The following is a 22,876-nucleotide window of genomic DNA, read 5'->3' as shown; positions in this document are numbered from 1 at the left end:
ACTCAAAACAATCTTTGGATTGATAGCCCATGATGATAAGGACGCAGGCACTTTCCTCCAGACGTTTCTCTCGCCCGGCCGCCACCGATCGGCTAGTCAGACAAGAAGTGATGCATTAAGTTCCCAAGAGGGGGATTTCGCGTCGATTTGGAGATGGAGAGGCGTAGCGAGGAGGAGCCCAATGCCCTCCAACAGGGAAGAAGTAACGTTGAATAATGGTAGTATAAGAATTTATTCCGTTGCCCTGTTGATAGCCCAACATTGTTTTTATGAGAGGAGGTCCAGCATACCTATCGTAGCTATAGCTGCTTAGCTGGTTTATCTCTGGTTGCTGCTGAACGAATTGAGTTATCATTTTTTTGAGATTTTTTTCGAGCACCTTTTCACACTGGTCAGACTAAGCCTCGTTAATCTGTTTGGAGATTCAGCCCATGAAATCACAGATCACCCCAGCCGTGAGGCCTCTACGACTTGTACTAACGTTTATTGGTGAGCCCAGTGACAGGTGTAGCCCGGTGGAATAAGTTATATTGTGAAAAGTTGGGCGCTCTCAGACTTCATCTTTTATCATCACAGTAATCAAACCAGAGGTTGGGTTGATTTGTGAATATATACCTCACGAAATATCCATCCGAATGGCGTGCGAAAGTCTCACATTATGATAGGGTGGTCAAGCAGTTCCTATCCCTGTGCCGACTGTTATCTCCCAGGAAGATCAGGATGCTGAGAGACCCATTTAAGATCCCGAAAAAATCTCATCAAATCAAATTCAGTTTGCGTGAAGCCGAAAGTGCTCAGAGGCGTCGCCCAGAATCAAACCAGGGTCCTATGGACAAAAGTCCAGCGCTCTAAGCACCTAGTTTTACGATTAGTAATGTGTTAATACGGAGCTTCAATTGTTTTCACAATTTCCATTTATTAATTATATTTAGCATCAAATACAATCATAGTAAGGCATTTTACCTTGAGTAAAAAAATATAAACTTGTATCATTCATTAATAAAACTATATTACATATTGGTACACATATTTGTAACCCTAATTTGTATTCCCCATACCACCTGCACACATTCAACGAGAAATAAAAAAATGCAATTTTTTCCGGTGTTTCAAGACTTGTACACTGCACTTATCAAGACTTATACATTGCGGCATAAGTGTGCGTGTACGCAAATATATGTGTTTTATGCATATTATTAATATTATTATGTACTACCATTTAACGTAGGTTAAAGATGAACGAAGGTTGAAGAACGATACGAGTACATTTCTTTGCCTCTCCTACGAAACACAATTTGACAATCGATACTACAATAAACCCTTCTCCAAATTAGTATACCTCTTCCTTCATTCAATGCGGCCAACAGGCTAATAGTTTTTCTACCCCTTTCTCGTCTGTCTAACTTTCTCACTTGCATCAGTCTTCAGCATTCCCTTATCAGTCAAAATACTCTTCCTCCACCTTCCCTGCCTGTTTTGGATTTCCGGAAAACCTCTCTCTACTCTCCACCGTGCCCAGTACTCCGTTTGCTTTCCTTTCTGTCAATTTCATCTTTTCCGTCATTCTCTATTCTCACATTTCAATAGACTCCTCTCTGCGCCTTTCTCTAGCTTCAATGACCATTTTTCCGCGGCGTACAAAACCACACTCAACATCGAAGTTTCAGTGAGTCGATTTTCAACTCCCTTGCTTTCCCTGTCAAAAACTACCTCCTCCTCGTGAAAGGTTCTTTATCTAACCCATTTATCCTTCGCTAATCCCGACTTCTTTGAACATCTTGATTCCAAACACTGCCTATGAAGGTCGACTGTTCCAACTACTCTTTTTTTCCTTTCTATGTTATTTTACCGCTACCATTAGTCTTTCTCCATCTCAAAGCCCTCATAAGCGTTGTTTGGTTTAAAGTGATTACCACCCCCTGCATGTCACATTGATTTTTAATTCGCTCAGTATTCACTGTAACTCTTTGGCTGAGTGGCTAACTAAAGCTTGTTCATCCGCATACCTAACTGGTTTCATGGATTTCCCACCCACTTTCATACCCGTCTTTAGTTTTTCCTATTCCTCTTTTACTTCCTTCAAGTATTCATTGAAATTCACGAGTGATGATGGACACCCCTCTTCCATGCACTGCTCATTCCGACTGACCATTCGCCACTCGTACCTTAGCAGTCCTTATCATTCCTTAAACCAAATTCCTCTCTAAATTACTACGAATCAGCCTATAACATTTTCCTTCCATGTTTTCCTAAACTTTCGACTAATTATTCGGGAATATTATCTATACCCCCGGCCTTGTTTGATTTCAATTCTATCAATACCTATCATATCTAGGAAATAAATAGTTAGTAGGGATCGAGATGTTGCGGTGGCTATCGTACTGGCTTCCCTTGTGGTGGGCACTTTGAGTGAGTACGCCGTTCGTCGGATAGGACGTTAAGCGGGCCCCTTGGCGGACCCTTCGGCGCCTTTCATAAACAGTAGGCTAATGCCGACGCCAGGTTTCTCTCCACCCTTCATCCTTTCCTGTCCATCCCTAATAGCGCAAATGACCTCAGCTGTCGGTCGCTTCCCATAAATACTACTACTAGCGGGGTTCGTCAGGGAGAGGGTTTTGGGGCAAGAGCCTTACTTAGTAAATCTCTCTCACTAACAATTCCTCCTCTCTTCCTAGCATTCTTTATGTGCATGTAATCTGCAAACAACATCCCGAAATGTGTTATTTTTGATGATAACGTATGTCAGGGTCGAAACGTCTCGTATGTAATAACACGCGATGGATATAAATACAAATTATTTTTATTGCAAGTTGCCTTTCTATAATTAAGAACCTGCAGATTTTATTCACGTATATCCTCATTCCTAACTGTAATTTACAATCATGATTAACTATGTTTTCAGGTTTATAATTAGGAAATGTACAAAGCATAATATGAGACATGGAGGATAGATCTGCTCCCTTTACCATTAAGTTTCGTTTGAACAAATTACATCACAATGTTGCTAGGCTAAGTACTAGAGATCAAGTTAATCTTTTCATGATTTCTTATCAAAATATGATAACTTTTGCAGGTGGTCTCATTTTCCTAAACAAAAGTTATGCATATAACAATTTTCCAATATCTAGGGCACAATGAGAATAATGGATATGGGCTGTCATGGCTATTAACTGAATATGAGTTAGCAAATAATTCAATTCTGTAGTTCAAATCACACGCAGAAAATGCAATGAGTTGGGGTTCAACGCTCAAACGATAGGTAATATGCAGGAGTGGCCTCTGATGTGCTCTTCGATGGAAACGCATGAAAATCTCACAGGATCACCACTAACACCTATCACTCAGTCTACTGTCAGCTGTCTATATTCCCTCTCACCTATTTAATTGGGTTTTGGAGTAGTGATAACATTCCAATGCACTCGGTAAATTTATCATGGAACTTGTGGCCTGCTTAGGAATGAATGTTATCGGAGGAAAGAATTTACGGCCTTAACGAACCATCACACAGGGTGCTTTCTAAAAGTAATGAAATTAAATTTCCTACACCTATACCAATGGTTGGAGTGCGATTGGACCACTTGGATTTGGTGAGGGGGACACTAAGCTTTTCCGCGAAAGCGGTCTCAGGGCTCCTTAAGCTGTGGAAGCGGCAGGATGTCAGTGATTCTAAACCTCTGCGCACTGGCCGTGTCACGAAAGACAAACCGAGCGGAAATTTCAAGTGAATGTTTACAACGTATTAAAAATGAACCTGATTATTTGGACAACGTACTCACTGGTGATGAAACTTGGTTTTTTCAATACGACCCAGAAATAACACGCCAAAACTCTGAGTGGCACACCGACCAGTTCCCTAGCCTAACAAGGTAAGAATGAGCAAATCAAAATTGAAAACAATGCTCATTGTCTTTTTTTACAGTAAAAGAGTGTTCCATTAGGAGTTTATTCCTCAAGGAAAGACAGTTATCACTGCCTACATAAAGGATGTCATAGAAAGACTCCGAAAAAGGGTCATCAGGACTAGAAAAGACATCTCGGCTACCTGGTAGCTCCATCACGACAACGCGCCTAGCCACAACGCGCTACGAGTTCGCGAGTTCCTGGCCAAACACCAGATACCAACGCTGCCCCATAGTCCTGACGTCGCAGATTTGTTTTTGTTCTCTCGGATTAAGGCAGCCCTGAAAGGAACCCGCTTTTCATCCATAGAAGAGATCCAATCAGCCGTGACGCAGACCTTGCGAGAGGTCCCTTCCAGGGCCCGCACCGGTCATGGCAGAGTCGCTGGAAAAAATGTGTAGCGGCCCAAGGACAGTACTTTGAAGAATTTTAAGTGTGTGTGCAAATCTGTTGAATAAATTACTTTAAAAAAAATAAAAGCATTACTTTTGAAGCGCATCCTGTATATATCTGAAAACCTATAAAGGAGTTAAGAAAAGCTGAAATATTTTTTTCTCTAATGCGTTCAATGCTTCATGAGTTAGTACCACATTTCAATTTTTTACTTTAATTTCTTCAAATTGATTTATTTTCATAAAATTACCCTAGGGACCTGTTTTCTTCACATAATAGATAACTTGCCCTCATCTGATTTGTAATAACATTTCAATATTTGAACTGGATTCGTACATTCATTAATAATTAGATTTGACCATTTTGGGGATTTTAAATCATGATAACTATTAGTCTATGGCAATAGACCCAGAAGTTACAATTTTCCCATTGGCACCATGAGGGATTGCTATACCTTTCACAAGAAGTTTCGATCTTACAAGACCCCCCCTTCCTTTGGAACCCTCAGCGCCTGTTTACGGGTTAATACATACATGCTCTGAGTACAAATGAACAGAAATCTGTCAGTATTTTATTTGGATGAGGATCTTGTCAGAAAAATGCCAGATTTTGATAGATATGCTCCAAAGCATATAGCATTGGTTGGAGCAATATACATGTATACAGGTACATGTATAGAAAAATGCCAGATTTTGATAGATATGCTCCAAAGCATATAGCATTGGTTGGAGCAATATACATGTAAATTACTTTAAAAAAAATAAAAGCATTACTTTTGAAGCGCCTTTGAAGCAATATACATGTATATTGCTCCAACCAATGCTATATGCTTTGGAGCATATCTATCAAAATCTGGCATTTTTCTGACAAGATCCTCATCCACGCACCCTTTGGGTTTGTCTGGATAGAGGTTTTATTTCCTAAAACCATCTGAGCAGATGATGTAAATCAATAAATGCGTCGCGTTTTCTCAATTGGAGTATTTCAAAACCTTCAAACTGTATCTTCACCGCTTCGTGAAGACAAGTATCTCTTTCTAGCAACTTTTTAAATTGGTTATACCAGAACTACATGTGCTACACATTTTCTCGGTGGTTAATTCAATGAAACAAGCGAATTGCCAAATCCGCCGCCGGAGACACTCCCCCTCTCAAGCAAAAGCTGGAGACCCTTAAATTCATGCGTGCAGATCTCCTGGAAGAATATTTCTGAAACTTCCCAGTCCGAAAAGAATGAACGGACGAAATCCGTTTGGCGCACGACGGAAATGCAGCTTGGTGACCAAAAAAAGCAAAGGTTTTCTCCCACGCGGAGAGTGCGGAGACATGGGTGAATTCTGATGCGTGTCCAGTGGCACCGGCGGCGGCGGCTAGTATGGTATCGCACCGCATTCCTTGGTGCGGAGGCTGAAGGCACGGCGCTAGGTGGGGCGGGGGCGCAAGGGGGGCGCGTGGCCGGGGAAGTGTGGGAGAGCGGGCGGGCGGAGGGGGCTTCGATGGGGGAGGGGTCGGAGAATTCTTCCGGGGCACGGAGGGGGGCGTGCCGCCCGCTTCCCTCCGCACTTTCCCCGTGGCCGTGGCGCGGCGGTGGCGGGGAAGGTAGGGGGGTGGGCGGGGCGGGTGGGAGGCCCGGGGCCGAGAGTGAGAATACAAGTCCCTCGGCTCTCCTCCGAGGGCTACATCTCGGGAAAGCGCTCACCAAGTGGGTCATTCGTGAGGCTCACATCGGCCGGTGTACACCTTCCGCAGGTGAGTGCACGGTGCTCGTTCGGGGACGGTGCTAGGTGTGAGAGGCGGGGGGAGAGGCGGGCGGGGTGGTAGATAGGAGGGCGGCTGCCGTACATTCCCGGCGACTCCCGTGGCTACCTCCCGCCATCGCCGGAGCGCGCGGCCGGCGGTCCGAGCGCTGCCGCCTCGCTGGTTCTTCTTCCGTCGTGAAAGTACCTCGACCCCCGCCGCCGCCACCGAACGGTTCACATGCCGCGGAGGACCGTGGCGCTTTCCCCCGGCACGGTGGTCCGGGCGCCCGGACAAACGGGGTCATGAAGGTCGTGGTGGTAGCAGATCGCTTCCTCAGCGAGCGTCCCTTCCATATCCCCTACAGATTCGACCTGCGGGATCGATGTTTATTTTCTCTACCGCGTCTTCAGTCCGTTTCTGTCCGTTTCACTCCGTTTCTGTTGTCACGGAAGGCGCGGAGGGGAGGACTTGTCACTTTCCACGAAGAGTGACCGTTCGACGGAGTTGCTACGTGAACGTCCGGTGCAGCCTTTCCGTGATTCGTGCCTCTACGCGCTCGGGATACTTAATGTTGTGAAAAACCTTAGGCAACAGCTGATGGATAATTCGTGTCAATAAACGCGTCACTCAGTTTCGATCACCCTAATTTTTTCTGGTTCAATATCAGTGTGTTTTTCATGTGATTCATACACATACACACACCTTCACTCCGTTTTATCTACCTTGCGCTTGCCTGTGTTTCCGAGATAATTCTCTGGACGTGTTTTTACCAAGTTATCCCCACATTGGGATCTTCAAGACCAATTGTTGCTGACGAAACGATGGATATATGAGGAATGAAAACAAAGTTTTTTGGGTGTTGGCGCAAGAAGTATCTTGCGTTAAAGGTTGAAGACCCGAGGAACGACGAGGGTGGAATTATAGTCCTACTGCACATGACTGCTTACTGGCGCAAGCCTCTCGAAGGAACCTAAATGCGATATTTAAATGAATTTCAGCCATTGAGAGTGTTGTTTGGCATTAATACCAGTAGGAAAAATGAGATATTGCTGTGCTACCTCGCCTATGACATTGCCCACCGCTAGGAGCCTGTGACGAGTTAAAAATGGAGTAATTTCTCGCGATTGCGAAATGTTTCCCAGAATTTCGATGGAGGCATATGTTTGGGTAATCAAATGTATTTTACATGGTAGGAGGAGCTATTTATGGTTAGTGATGTGTTATAGTCAAGATTCTAACCAACCTCACCTGAGGCTGAAGTTGTTTTATGGTGGATAATGCAAACAGCCTAGGTGTGCACTCGGCATTTAGTTACATTTATTCAATTTCAAAATGCTGTTTACCATTCATGGGTACCGAAACCATGTTTCGTTGCTGAACTAAAACCATTAGATGCACATACATTATCAAAATTTGCTGCAGTTATTTTAATATAATAGGGATGAAAGTGTTGTTGATATTTTTAAGTTTCATAAAGCTGTCTAATGAAACTTAAAGAATCAATTAATTTTTTCTGTTTTAACAACATTACAGATAAAGAGTGCCTTAAAGAAGGAGGATGGATATTTCTATGCTAAAGCAGAGCCTTGCACAATATGGCCAAGAACACCTCCTCGCCTTTTGGGAGACTCTGGATGATCATGACAAGAGAGAGCTGTACAAGGACATCACAGAGTGAGTAATTGATCAACCATTTTTTCACATTTTTCTTATGTGTTAAGTGATTCTTTCAAGACTTCAAAATGTTAACCCTCATTGCATTCCCATCACTAAGTAATCCTAAGTCCTTTTTAACTAGTGAACTCATAAATATTTTATGGCATTACATTTTTGTTTTACCTTGCTCAAAAACAAGGAATTGAATGCCAAAATACTAATTCTGCTTGCAGATTTTATAAAGCCATTATTCTTTTTACTCTTAAACCTTTAAAAAAGTTGATCATGTGTCTGCCTAGGAAGGTATATGTGTATAGGAAGACTCAGTGGTAAATGTACTTGCCAGAAAAGACCCGCAGAGAGGGACTAAGTTTAAACTCTAGAAATGGTATTCTGATTTGGTGCTCTATTGAGAACACTTGGAAAGCTGTACTTTATGGATTCAAATAGATGCATACTACAGTCACCTTTTTTATTTTTTAATAATAGTGCATTGCCTAACACTGGTATCAAGCTTCTGTACATTAGGATCTCCGTGTAGAGGAAGTGAACAATTTTCCAGTGAACTGAGGCATATTTCACTAATTCCTTTCAAAGGGTGATGCCAGCTGAAGCCTCATTACTGAAGCAATATGGGCATTTACTACAGTGGTACCCCTAACGCAAAGGAATACAGTTATAAATAATTTACTAATAGCAATTCATTAATTTTAAATGAATTTGCTTTTCATGCATTATATTACTAATTGTTTCTGACTTCCTTTGCCTCAACATATACAGTTGTTTTATCAGTTTAATAACAATCTTAAAAATGACTTAGCTTGTCCTGTGGAAAAAGTGTGGGCCTATAATTCTCAGAATGAGTAAAATGGCTGCACCCAACTTTTATCATTTGAATCAACTGCACATTGAGACTAATTCCAGCAAAATACATTGAATAAGTATATGGACAGGATTTAGTTAACCTAGAATATTAATGAACTTTTTCGTCCCACATTCAATCTAAGCTCTGTTAATGAGATAGATGGTTGAATTCTTTGATATTCTCTGTTTAACTTTCTTTAGCTAAATATCTGTCAAAGTATACTCTTTGCTAAAAATCCAAGCTCTTTCAATGCAAAATTTCAACATCACAGGTACCTGCCCCTCTTTTTTTTGTAATTTTAACCCCTATACTTAATGTCAAAAGGTGAATCAACCTTTTTATTTTTCAACAGAATTAACATGAGAGATGTAACCACCTTTTTCAAGAGAACAACTGATTCCTTAAATGAAGACCAAGAGAAATTAGATGACAGACTACAGCCTGTACCCTCTGAAATTTATGGATCTGCTGCGCAAACATCCAAGGAAAAATTGAAAATTTATCAAAATGAAGGTTAGTATACTAGTATTTTTAACTTGCTATGCGTTCAAATATATTCATCATTTATTCCCTTCTAAATTTAGCTTGAATATTGGTTAGGTAGGCATTTCCAGATTAGTCACTTAAGTCAACTACTTTGGAATAGGGCACTTGGCAGCATTTTGTGATTTCCTTCCCATAAATATTTAACCTTCGGTGTCCACAAAATATTGGTAATAAAACTAACATAACTGACATGCTCCATTATTTTTGTCAATCATTCTCACTAATCATATTTTATTCAAGTAATCCTAAAAATTGGCATGCTTTCCAATAAGTCGCCCTTGTGACTATTATGTGCTACCATTATATTTTCCCAGGATTGATATCACAGTATTTCTATATATATATTATGAAATGTAAGATAAAGTTTGCTTGCCTGACCATAGTCAGGTAGTTGAGAACCTGAATCAAGATATACTGTGTTCACCCTGATACCTATTAAACTTTGTAGCATAGTCCTCGTAAGTAATTCAACAGGTGCCATAATTAATTGCAGCATAAATTTCTCTTTCCTTGGTTATCAACATGGATCCTACCTGCATTTTTATAAATATCTTTTATACCATCATGAACAAAATAAATTGCAAGATTTATTTTTATTAAATAACGGTACAAAAAATGTTATCATACATAAGATTTAATTATGACTGATTAGCCTTCCTATGAAATGGAAAAGGGGTAGAGATGATCAGGCTATTTATAGCTGCATACATTAGCTTCCTTGAGTTGAGAAAATCAGTAATTTCATCCATTGAAATGATAGGGTGTTGGTGGCACAGGGTCATGGAAAATGAAATGATTGAGGACAGGAATTCATATCCAATTTAATGCTTGGAAATATGAACACTACCGGACCAGATACCTCAATTTATGTTTGTTTACCTCCTCACAGCTTATATAAAATTATGTACATTAAGGCTACCAACATTTTATATGATGCTAGATTTATGGCACTATGAAAATTTGATTCAAGTTTGAATGATAAGCACATTTTTTTATTTTTTTAAGAAACTTGGCTCTAATGATGAAAAACAAAATCAAATTTTGAAAGACACAGTTAACTGGTTAAATGAAAATTAACCTGTTTTTAAATTTTGCTGTATGATTAGGTACTCGGAGAAACAGATAATGATAGATAAACTTTGAAATGAGGGACCCTCCCCCTGTTTGTCCAATATCCTATGCCTTTAAGTCAGAAATATGACACATGAATCTCCTGTTTTGAAACCTTATATTTTTTATACCCATGAGTAGATTCGAGTATCATGCATTTAAAAGTTTTGAACTAGACAAAGCATTACATAGCACATGTCTGCATGAATAAAGCATCACATGACTAGTGTATTTCTCACATTGTGAAAGCCACAGAGATTGAATACACTCCATCCAAAAGGCATTTTCAGCATTAATATTGATTATTGAAGGAAGTGATTTAGTGTAGCCGATTCATTCATGTCCCCTTAGCTCCCTCCATAGATAGGTAGTACCTAATTATAACATAAAGCATGGTATGATATTCCCAGGTCATTGAAAGTTATTAAAACAATGGACTATTGTTGATGAATAAATAAAAAGCCACTGAGACATCACGAATGTCCATTCTATATAAACCCCTCTCTAAACTGGAGTATGCTTATTCTTAGTGCTGTAATTATGAGTTAGGTAAATTATAATTAATGCAAAGATACTGCAGATAATTACTTCTTGGCCTGCAATTTACAAGGAATTGGGAATTTATTTTAAATTACAATAATGCCTACTACATTTTCAGCCAAATCTGTATACCCTTTTGAATCTAATACATTGACATGAATATTCTAATTGAGGATATTAATAAAACTAATCATAGTTTTATGTGATGAAACTTTTTTATGATAATTTAAAAAGAATATGGTTAATCAAAATATTATGTTTCATTAATATGCTATCACATTTCAAGCAGATTTTGCATAGATGTCTTGCATCTTTATGGAGGTTTAACAGAATTAGAAAACATTTATTCTAAAAATTTCACTAAATATGGTTGGGCTAAAGGCACGAGGAATGAAAGTATTTATGTGTTGAAACTGTAATCAATACATTAGAAAACCCCTTTAAACAGCAATTTAGCTAGGCTGTCAGAGGTCCTCTTCAAAAATAGTTAGTCACTTCCTAAAGTAATGAGGCCCCCAAAAATCCTAATCAATATAGTCATTTCAAAATCTGAGTATTAGTTTCCTGCTAGATTATTTGCAAAATAAAGCTGGTCATTCATTCTGCATTGTCATACAGATGGCCTGACTATTACATACTAAGTGTTTATTACTTCAAACGCTTAGTGGACATATATTATAAGTAATGCATGTTTTATAGAGTATGGGTTTTCCATAGCTTGGAGCCTTACAAAACTCATTCATCTCCAAATTGGAGTCTTGCGCCTCCTAGTTACACTGCTCCTGGGAAAGTTACAACAGTTTTCAATCTTGTATCATTCCACCTCAAGTGTAATGACACAAGAAAGATGTGACTAGAAACGCTTATATCTTATGATAATGAGTAAGGCAAACCTGAAGGTTTCAAAAAGGGGAGAAGTACTTGTTTGTACTTGCTTAACAACATTTCAGTCATATGGAGAAAGAAATAAAGAATGGAACCAGGATGTATTTATTTGCTTTTGTGTTTGATAAGGTTAATTGAGCTCAATCAATGAACATTTTGCAAATGATGTGAGTAAACTGGTTGGATTAGTTACTTATCCAGAACAACAGATGTAGGTAGTAGATGGAAATTTAGGATTTTCATGGGGTTGGACAGGGATGTGCAGTATCACTAATGCGTTCACATGCTAAACATACAGAGGAAAAGGTGAAAGAGGCTCTAATTGAGATGGAGTTAGGAATATCAGTCAGTTGTTAATTCATAAAATCAAATTTGTGAATAATCTATCTTAATTAAACCAGTCAGCCAAAAATTATAATAAATGCTGAGCACATTATAAAATTTTTATGATAGTCAATGGATAGCAATTAGTATAAGCAACACAAAGGTAATAAGGTTCATGGAAAAGAGGAAGGCTATGTAAAACATTAAAGTAGAGGGTATAAACTAGAGTAGATGGATATTGAATATAGACAAAGAATTGTTGGAATTTTGAAAAGCAAGTTCAAGGTTAGGTAGAGGAAGGAAAAGAATAGGTATGTTGAATGGAATGGAGGGACCCTAAAAGTTTGCTGAGAAGAAGAATAGTTTTCGGTAGGATAAGATATGATGTTGAGTTTTGTCAGGTGAGACACAGCTGTGGTGAATCAATGAGTCAGTCCAAAACCCAACTCAATCAGTGAATAACCATAAATATACAATGATTGAATATACCATACCAGCTTAATATGTGTTATTTACATGTCGTAAATTTTGTGAACATTCTTGTGATTGTACTTCATATATTTTTTGGACTCTAGCTTGATTTTCTGGCTCACTTGTCTCATTTTAGGCTATTTTATGACAACTACAAATTTAATAGTGTATTTAATCTGAAAACTATGCATTAAACCTCAGTGATTTTTTGTGTACATTCATGAAAATTTATGTTCATTCTAATATGTGTATAATTTCAATATAACTCTATGACAGCATGCTACACTACTTTTGATAGCCTCTACATAATATGACTTTTCAAAGAATAAGATACCTATGAAAAATTTTATTCTTCATCCAAAACAGGAATGCAATATTTAATCTAGGAAAATAAACCTTTAATATAAATGCTTCCTCGCACACAGCAACGAAATTTGGTGCATTTCTTATGGTGGATGAGGTTACAAAATACTTCATCATTTGAAGATAAAATTATTAATTTCAATGCTAGTACCAACATTCACCATCAAGAAATGACAAAAAGGCAAAATATGGAACAATATAAACTATTTCATTAATTCAAAAGAGTATAAAGAAATTCAATGCGATCACGGCTTTCAGAACTTAGTCATTTTCCCCCCTCAAGTATAGAACCTTCAATTTTTTCTTATTTTGGCATTGTGATCTATTGAAGTAATTGAAAATATTAACAAGGTTAAATGCATATTATGATAACCTAGTTTTGGTGCCACCCTTCGAAATAGAAAGCAATTCTCATGAAAAACCTAGAAATATGCTTCTTGAAAGTGAAGGATCACATTAAATTGATTATGAATGTTCTTTTAGGATTTCATCCATCAATCAGTGATTCCTTATTACATTTTCCAGTTCATTAATGAAGAATTACATTCTTCAGCTGTCTCTCTGTTCCTCCTAAAAAAAATAACATATCCAGTGTATTTTTTTCAATTTTTGAGATTTAAATTTTAAAGCCCGGCATGTCATTTCCATTAAATAATCACAATCAAGTCATGCCAGTAAAAATTTTTTTTTAATGTTCTAACCTAATGAACAATTTCATATCAACCCTTTACTACTCATAAATGAGTTTTGCATAAAAATGTGAATTGTGAAATCCCTACAAAACACTTTATTTCTTTCAGGATTAAGGCAAATAGCTGAAGGCAAAGTAGGTGTTCTGCTACTAGCTGGAGGACAAGGGACTCGTCTTGGTGTACCTTATCCCAAAGGAATGTATGATGTGGGATTACCTTCACACAAGACCCTATATCAGTTACAAGCAGAACGGATAAGGAAGCTTGAGGAACTAGCATTTGATCACACTGGGGTGCATGGAAGTATCCCTTGGTAAGTAATGCTTCACTAATATCCAATATGCCATGAGCTTAGTCAATAGCAAACTCCTAAGAGAGATGCCTTTGAAATCAGCCTTTAGAATCTGGAGCTTAAGCATAATTTTTATCTCACCATGCAATCTTTGATGAAGGTTATATAAACCATTACCAATTCATTCTGAATTTTTTTATTTCGTTTTTTTTTTCTTTTTGGAGAAATTCAGCCCAATAATATACAAAGCTGACAAATATTCAATTTCACTGGAATATTTGTGGCAATTTTATAATAGATCATTATTATCATTCCAGGTTGATCTCAGAGACAAAGCATTCACATTTATGTTTTTGGAAAAAAATATATTTTACTCATAGTTCAAATTACTGTAATATATATATATATATATATATATATATATATATATATATATATATATATATATATATATATATCAATTTTGTTCATAAGGTACAAATAGACACTGCAAGAGTAGCAACAAATCAAAATGTTAGGAGACAAAATCATGCAAGAAAAATAAGGAAATCACTACATTGGAAAATTTTCTAAATTTGCTATGCCTTGGGTATGAAGAGTACTAATAGAGAATAGCCTACATTGGGGAAATTGGCTGCATTTCTCTATCTAATGGTCAATGCTATATTGTTGAATTATATGCATACTCCAACTTTCATGCTGATGGACTTTGAAATTGATGACAAATCTGTGCTAATTAAGCTGAGGATTATGCATAAGGTCTGATAGACTTTACCTATATTTTGATTCATTGAGAGTGTGATTTTCTGACTTTCTAAAGATTGTATAGGCATCGTGCAATGACACTTCACCAACTATTTGGTGAAACGGCATCATATTTCTCCCTCTCATTTCAAATTTATGGTGGTATATATTTTGGACCAATTAAAAGAATGTGTTTTTAATTGATTTCAGCAGAAGTGTTAGCTTCCATTTATGTCATCTACATTCCATTTGAATATTCTGCATAATGCAAGAACCTTGGAATCAGAGAAATGAAAAACTAACATGAATAATAACAGCTCTTATACCATATAATAAGATAAAACTAATTAAGCTCTTGAGCTAATAAAATGTCCTCTAAAGAATGGATCCTGATTTGTCATCACATTTGAAGGCATGGTACCTCAGCTAAAAATAAAACAGAATCATGCCAGTACTTCTGATTTCTGTGCATTGTTGAATACTGTCTCACTGCATTATAAGGGTTCAAACTTTATGTGTTTCAATAATGAAAACATCCTTTGGGAGAAAAAACAGAAAAGAAAATTGCAGACAAATTCACTTAGCTGTGAATGCAATCAGAACCTTTGTCAATCCATGATGCTAAAATCCTAACTAATCCCCCAAGTTTAATCATTAGATTACACAAATAATTTTTTTCTTAAATATGGCATGAGTACCTAGTAAGGCGCTAAATAAATCTAGAAATAATAATTGCTCAACTGGCATAAGATTAAACTTATTTAACACAGCCAACACAAAGTCTTCAGGTAATGGCCTGTATAAATAAATTTGTCAAAAATAACGTCTTACACTCATTTGTGCCAGTATTGCGCTCTAAACCCTGTTGAAAAGGCGATATAATAAACAGCTTAAAGCATTTCGTTTAAAAATTTTGGTCAAGGAATGCTAAATCATAAATTTTTTTCCAAAAAAGCACAGAATACATTTAAAAAGTTAGGACATTAGTTAAAATTTGTATTTTATTGAAATATTTAATGTTGAACTATGACTTTAAAGTACTCCTAGCAGAGACTTATGCAAGGGAAACTAACTCCCACAACCTCTGAAGTCTGACTCCCTGTGTCCTTTATATCACCCACAACAGCAAATCATCAACAATAATTTTTAGGGGTCATATCTTAAGGATGATTTCAGTGTCTCTTTAATCTCACTGTTTAATGGAGAACATGAGGTATTAGGGGGAAATTATGGAAATGCAAACTCTCCCAGTGAAATTTTCTTCCATGTGCACAAGGCCTAATCTCTTTGCATCCAGTCATACGTTACCCTTTGTCTCCACCACCTGCTGTCTTCCATATTCCTTTCCAAATTATTCAAGACCAGCTATACACCCTCCTCTTCTCCCGTCAAGTCTCAGGGCCATCTGAAGTTTTTGATTGCTTTAGTAAAGTTTCAAAAATATTTTATATATGAAGAATTTTAATGAAAAATTCCATTTATCACTACTTAGATGGAAGCTTATTCATGTTTTGGAACTAGTTAACATTAATCTATGTTCCTTTTGTAACTGCAAGAGGTAAATAATTTCTTCTAACACTTTAGGTACATAATGACAAGTGAGCATACCAAGGAGCCTACTCTGGATTTTTTCGCAAGACATAATTACTTTGGCTTGAAAAAGGAGAATCTTATTGTATTTGAACAAGGAATGCTTCCCTGCTTTACATTTGATGGAAAAATTATTTTAGAAAACAAGAATAAGGTGGCTAAAGCTCCAGGTAAGAATTTTTCTAAATTAAAGAATACCTGGAATAAATTTAGTCATAAATCAATGAAAATGACAATGATGACTCTTTCAGATGGCAATGGAGGCCTATATCGTGCTTTGAATGAGAAGAACATTCTAGAAAATTTGCAGAGAAGGAATGTAAAATATCTTCATGTTTACTGTGTGGATAATATTTTAGTTAAACTGGCTGATCCAGTATTTATTGGCTATTGTATTAGCAAAGGGGCTGATTGTGGTGCTAAGGTAAGCTTCTAAGCCTATACTTGATCTTGCTTATATTAATACTAGCATCAAAGGATAAAATATAATTTTTTCTTGTGGTATTAACTTTTACATGGATTTTTTATTTTCTTGAAGTGAATGGAATTAGATTAATCTTACACACTTTCTAGTCAAAACTCTGTAGAAAGGGGTGTTTGTATTAACAATTTTATTGCTAAAATGAGATGATACCCACTATCTACTTACATTTCTCATGCTATAATCTGTTTTTGACACACTTCTTCACAACTCAAAGTATGATGAAACTGCAAAGAAAAATATCAGGAAAAGGGGCATAAAACAGAGGATATAAATAAGTGCATCAGACCTTTAAAAGATATCAGACTCATATTTTTGTCTTCAGCAAATAATTGAATGTAAAATCTTGGTTACATCTTAAATAAAAAATGTGGAGTTCTCCACGGATGCACTTTATCTTCATTTGATCAAAAATTTTGACCCTACCCTCTGAATTTTAATACGCAGAAACTCTGACATATTTAAAATTATTATTAATAATAATAAAATATTTGAACACAATCATTCAGAGGTGAAAGCTAGGCAAAGATTTCATCCCCTTTTGATTATATTCTTTCAAATTAATGTATAAACATTTTTAAATCAAAGGAATATCAACCAATAATAATATGTAAATATTCTGTTTTCATATATGTAGGTTGTAGAAAAATCATTTCCAACTGAGGCTGTTGGTGTTGTTTGCAAAGTTGATGGAAAATACCAAGTGGTTGAATACAGTGAGATAACACTTAAAACAGCCCAGAAAAGGAATCCTGATTCCAGGCTGACATTTAGTGCAGGGAATATTTGCAACCACTTTTTCACAACCGAATTCCTACAAAATATTGTCAAGTATGTGGTATAACATTAGCTGACACATCTATGCAGAAGTCTGATAAACAATTTATGTCACGTTGGGATCTCTTTTATTTCATTACAGTGAACAAGAATTTTCCTTGAAACATCATGTAGCACGGAAGAAGATTCCTTATGTTGATAGTAATGGAGATATTATCAAACCAGAAAAACCAAATGGCATTAAAATGGAGAAGTTTGTGTTTGATGTTTTCCAATTTTCTAAGTGAGTCTTATATGTTTCCTTTAATTTTTTAATATATTGACTATGGGAAATTCTTTAGAAAGGTAGTATTGTAAAAATTGTAGGAAGGTAGGTAGCACCCATTTCTAAGAAACAAATAGCATAAATAGGGCAAGATCTTATTTAGTAATTTTGAACCATCTCAAATCTTATTCATAAATTTAGAACTATAAATGTTTCAATTTTTTTTGGTTTCCACTTATAAAGAACATTTTTTTACCCTTTGCATACACATGTATAACAAATATGGATTCATTTAAAGCTAATTTCTTTGAATCTGCAGTGATTTTGTTGTGTGGGAAGTACCCAGAGAGGATGAATTTAGTCCCCTGAAAAATGCAGATGGTGCAGAGAAAGATACACCGACTACAGCAAGGCATGACCTCTACTCACTCCATCATCGATATTTAGTTGCAGCTGGTGGAGAGTTGGTCCATGATAAACATATGCCAATCATCTTAAGGTAATTATGTAAATTATGTATCACTTTTTAATGGTATGAGGTTTGAAGTTAACTATTTTCAGGGAACTGGATGAAAAATCGTCAATGAAAAGGATGGGATAAGATTAGTTCCCTAGCTAGAAACTCAATTGGCATTATGATACTCTAGACATTTTATTTGAACTTGGAAACACTTCCTAATGACAGGTCCTCACCTGACCTAAAATGGATAAATGGTTATTATGCCAAAATAATTTTGAACGCAGGGAATAAATATGTATGGATTGGGAACTCCAAAAAGAATTCTATCTAATCTAACTAATGCCGAAGTACACTAGAACCATGACCTTGAACAAGCATTCTATCTTCCATAAATATCTTGCTGCAATCAGATTTTTAATTGGGCCAATGCTTTATTGCTAATCTTTTCTATTTCTGCTACCTGTATTTTAAGTACAATTTGCAAAACACAGGGATACATCTAAGTAGAGAATTCATATTACAAACCTAACTCCATTGCCTTTGTGGGTAACTAAGCTGGTTTCCTTTAATAGCTGCCATGGAAATGAATGGCAGTTAGGTAATGAGCTGCTTACATAATAACCCAAATCATTGATATAAGTAGGGGCAGGTTTTGACTTGAACTTGTAGCTTTTTACCAGCAGGTAGGGCAGTTCTTTCTCACTTGCCTCTTCTCTACTCCTCCACACACCATTTTATTCAGGATGCTGCCCTACCTCCCCAAAAGTCAACCCAGAATCTGCCCCGGGTATGAGTGCCATCTAGGGCATGAGTAAATTTGGTTTATTCATCCACTTGGATACCTGTTGGGACTTGAAGGCTTATAAGGATATGAGGGTTACTGAGGAACCATTAATTAAGCGTTTGTAATACAAATACAATTATTTCTTCTCTTTAACCTACATGCATACAATTTACACCATTCACTTTTGTGTCAGAAACCATTATGAGAGGCCTGCATTAGTCTGCAAAAGAAAGCTTATTGTCACTTACTGATTTCTTCTACAGTGTCCTATACATTCTTACTTCTATTAAATCTTTCATATTCATGCATGGCATTATTTATGCTCTTACATTCCTAAGAATTTTAATATTGAAGGATCTCAGGTTTTCCCAGCGTATGGTATTCAAGAAGTTCTCTCGGGTTTCCCACCGGGTCAGGTTGCAGTACACCAATGTTTCGAAGGCTGACTCTGCCATCATCTTCAGGGTGAAGTGACTGTAACATCACTTCACCCTGAAGACGATGGCAGAGTCAGCCTTCGAAACGTCAGTGTACTGCAACCTGACCTGGTGGGAAACCCGAGAGAACTTCTTGAAAATTTTAATATTTCTTGTCTTTGGAGTGTCCTGAGATATAATCACGCATGCCTTCTCAGTCTATCCCTTCCTCTCCAAGTATTTACTTTTCTCTCTTATATCTCTTTGGTTATTCAACTCTCATTCCCTTTCTAAACATGACCAAACCTATATGGTGAAATTTTTTCATACTTTTCTATAGCTGTAGCATCAAACCACATGCAATCTTTACTCTATATCGCATATTTTGTCCTCATCTTTTTGTTATTTATATTTTTAGTGAGCCGTCACCAATCCACAATGGAAATGGAACTATTCAAGAGACAAACAATAATGAAATGTGAGTATGAAAAATTATGCTAAGCATTTCCAGTCTGTGACAGCGGTATCTGTGTGTGGCATAGTAATTCTGTTTACTAAGCTTAACCTATCAGTGAAATACTTCATGCAATTTAAATATTAGCATGTAAGTAAAAATATAGCTCATTGAAAATTATCAATTAGAATCATGTTCAAAAATATAAAACATTAAGTGGAAATGACAATCAGATTTGGGAAGGAATGGAGTATTTTCTTTGAAGAGATTTTGAATTTCTCACTTATTGCCATTGTCATAAAAACCATCGCTATTAAAACTGTTCACATTGTGGAAACAACTACTAACTCATCGAATTTTATATTTTGTTTTTTAGTAAAAATTCCAATCTTAAGTGGAAAGGACCCATGATTTGTGAAATCTCCCCACTCGTATCTTATGCTGGTGAAGGACTTGAAGATATTGTTTGCCGAAAGAAATTCCAACCTCCATTGTGCCTGCGACACCCCCTAGAGAAGAGCTTCAACAAAAACACATGTGACAAAGGGGAACACTGACCAGCTACATTTCCACCCCTCTATTTTAATGCAATGGAGGTTTTTATTAATGAATTGATGGACTGAATTTCTGTGATTTAAAAATATTGCAATTCTCTCCCACCATAAATATAAATAATATGAAAGAACTTCAGAATATTTAATAAAGTGCCTGAAATGGGCTTTAATGTGCAAAAATAAAGCATAGCAAGCATTTTTTAAGATGCTGCAATGGCTTAGTATGAGAATTCAAGGATAAAATACATTTGTAAAGAAAAATTCAATATTAAAAAAATATACCTATACCTAAAAACACGGCAAGTGGTATAGGAACTGTGATGAACAGGGTTTGGCCTGAATCAGGTCCATTGTAAATCAGGCCTCTCTAAGAATTTGGACCTTCATGTCAAGTCAAATTGACATGGAGCTTGTTCATTTCCAGAAATATGGATCCAAAGGTATAATGAAATATCTGGACAGGTTGGGATGAAAGGTGCAGTGAATAGATCCGAGCATGGGCCTGGAAATATTTTTTTATTCCAATATTCAGAAAGCTCAATTTTTTTAAGCATTTTACTTGATAGAATGTAAAACTGGTGATTGTATATATATTTTAATAAGATTTTTATAAAAATTACCGTTGTATATTTCTTATATTGCTTTTTTATGTTAAATTCATTCAAAACTCACTTGATTTTAAAATCATGTAGGTATTTATCTTTTTGACATGTACAATGAGTGTTTCCCAATGCATGAAATGTATTGTCAATTCATTAAAGTGTTGCAGGCCATGTTTTTCCATTTACCTTCTCCACATTACCTGTGTTCTTTAAATATACATACAGCAGCAATAAGTTTCCTATTGTAGTTTAAGATGGTATGCATATGGGCTTCTAAGTAATCACTGTATGGAATTCCTCATATATTCAGTGTTTCCACCATGAAGACAGCAAAGATGGGTCCTGAAGATGAAGACAATTAAGTCACCAGAAAATCAAATAAAAAGATAAATATACTTATAGATAGTTCGTGTTTCAGTAAGGTTTGTTACTTACAACCAGAGCTATTGATAAGGCACATGCATATGAATATAGGAAACATTTTAAAAGAAAGCTGAGACTTTCATATGCTCACATCATTTTTTCATTTTAATATATTAGCTCTGTATGTCATATACTAAACATTGCAATGAGTGGTTACTGGTGCTGAATCAATTTGTTCCAGATAAAGGTATAATATTACAGAATAGTGCAGAATGAAACATACTTCCTGGGGCCGTTTTTTCCTATCACTTTTTGATCATGTCTTGATTGATTAAATTCATTGTACAACAACTCACAATCTAAAAGCCTTGTTATCTTTCCTACTCAAGCCTGTGCAGTTCTCAGGAGCACTTTATTTTCTGGTTATCACTCCCACAATAGTCTGGACCAATATCATTTAACTATGCCAGGTGACAAAGCCACTACACAGTAAAAAAGAAGCACTAACAGTAAAAAACAATTTTTTCATAGAAAAAATGCTCTGAGGGGCATTGAACACGAAGTATTTAAAATAATCCAGTGGCAAGGAATGGAAGGAAAAAATTCTGCAATTCCACAACTCACAATGTATTTATCACACAGCCACGACTTTGCTGCCCCAGACCATCATAAGGTTTTTTTGCCATTCCTTAAAATATGGAAAAATTCCATTGAGTTAAGCCTGAGAATTTTTCTACAATTATCCAGTTGATACTTATGAGTGTTTTTATCTGCAAATCAACCATCAAATGTAATTGACCCTTCAAACATGATTGAAAATCTCATCATTTATTGCAGTGTGGTTTTGATGGGAGCAAGAACTAAGTATGTATAAAGTCAAGGCATATTTTATTTGTACCAAATTAGATTTTATGATTTAAAATGCAATCAAAGAGTATCACCTAATACTAAATCAAAGTAATAATGCTAAAATGAAATGCTTATGAATAAAATTTCAAGAGATGAGTGAAAGCTCATCAGTTTCAGAGCCTGATAACATGTTACACTTGCTGTAGTCTAAGCTGGAGACTCTTAAGGGGTCAAGAGAGTGATAGCAATCTGAATTATCACAGCTTCAGTTGCCTGGCAAAATCCAAATGGGAAACAAAAATTTTACCTTTGGTGATTATTAGATGACAATATTAATTGGAATTGTACTATTCAAGGTAGAGTTTGGATAAATGCAGTCCAAACATCACCAAATGTCCTAGCTTTTTCTAATAATGGAAAAATTTACACCTTTGACTAAAATAAACCCTCCTTTAATTCAACATAATTCCTACCTCCCTGTCCAAATTACTTATTCTTATCCCCCTACAAAATCGCCTACCTAACATCCTCCTCTCTATTTCAGCCGTCAACATTCTATTCCAAATTAATATGCTCTGATCCTACCTTTCCTGCTTCCTTAAGATATCTCCTACATTCCTGTCTCCTTTTCCACTCTTGCCTTTCTCAAATGCCTTTGTTGGGTTTCATTTCTGTCCATTTTACTGTTTCTATCCCTCTCCACTCTCACATTAAAAAAGCCTTTAGCCTCTGCCTATTGTCCTACTTCAATGACCATATTT

The 22,876-nt window shown here is 36.5% G+C and overlaps 1 protein-coding gene across 2 annotated transcripts; it reads left to right on the top strand.

The window, feature by feature from the left end:
* Nucleotides 1-5,961: 5,961 nt before the first annotated feature.
* On the top strand, nt 5,962-21,061 carry mmy (UDP-N-acetylglucosamine pyrophosphorylase mmy). 2 transcript variants are annotated; one of them, XM_071583336.1, is made up of 11 exons: nt 5,962-6,041; nt 7,566-7,706; nt 8,906-9,066; nt 13,593-13,797; nt 16,105-16,280; nt 16,362-16,534; nt 17,229-17,422; nt 17,511-17,651; nt 17,953-18,132; nt 19,712-19,771; nt 20,124-21,061. In XM_071583336.1, the coding sequence occupies exons 2-11, from the start codon at nt 7,591-7,593 to the stop codon at nt 20,302-20,304; spliced, it is 1,587 nt and encodes a 528-aa protein (XP_071439437.1). In that variant the 5' UTR covers nt 5,962-6,041; nt 7,566-7,590; the 3' UTR covers nt 20,305-21,061. The 2 variants fall into 2 exon arrangements, with proteins under 2 accessions (XP_071439437.1, XP_071439438.1); XM_071583337.1 differs by lacking the exon at nt 5,962-6,041 and adding an exon at nt 7,030-7,199.
* Nucleotides 21,062-22,876: the final 1,815 nt, after the last annotated feature.

This window comes from Hetaerina americana, unplaced genomic scaffold (genome assembly GCF_022747635.1).
Source record: "Hetaerina americana unplaced genomic scaffold, ioHetAmer1.1.p SCAF_13, whole genome shotgun sequence".
Lineage (NCBI taxonomy): Eukaryota > Metazoa > Arthropoda > Insecta > Odonata > Calopterygidae > Hetaerina > Hetaerina americana.
Note: the sequence above shows the minus strand (reverse complement) of the source record. Positions and strands in the feature narration are given on the sequence as shown.

Coding starts and splice junctions, on each gene's coding strand:
- mmy (XM_071583336.1), top strand. CDS start 7,591: ATGGATATTTCTATGCTAAAGCAGAGCCTTGCACAATATGGCCAAGAA. Junction 9,067..13,592: donor GAAAATTTATCAAAATGAAG/GTTAGTATACTA, acceptor TATTTCTTTCAG/GATTAAGGCAAATAGCTGAA. Junction 16,535..17,228: donor GGGCTGATTGTGGTGCTAAG/GTAAGCTTCTAA, acceptor TCATATATGTAG/GTTGTAGAAAAATCATTTCC.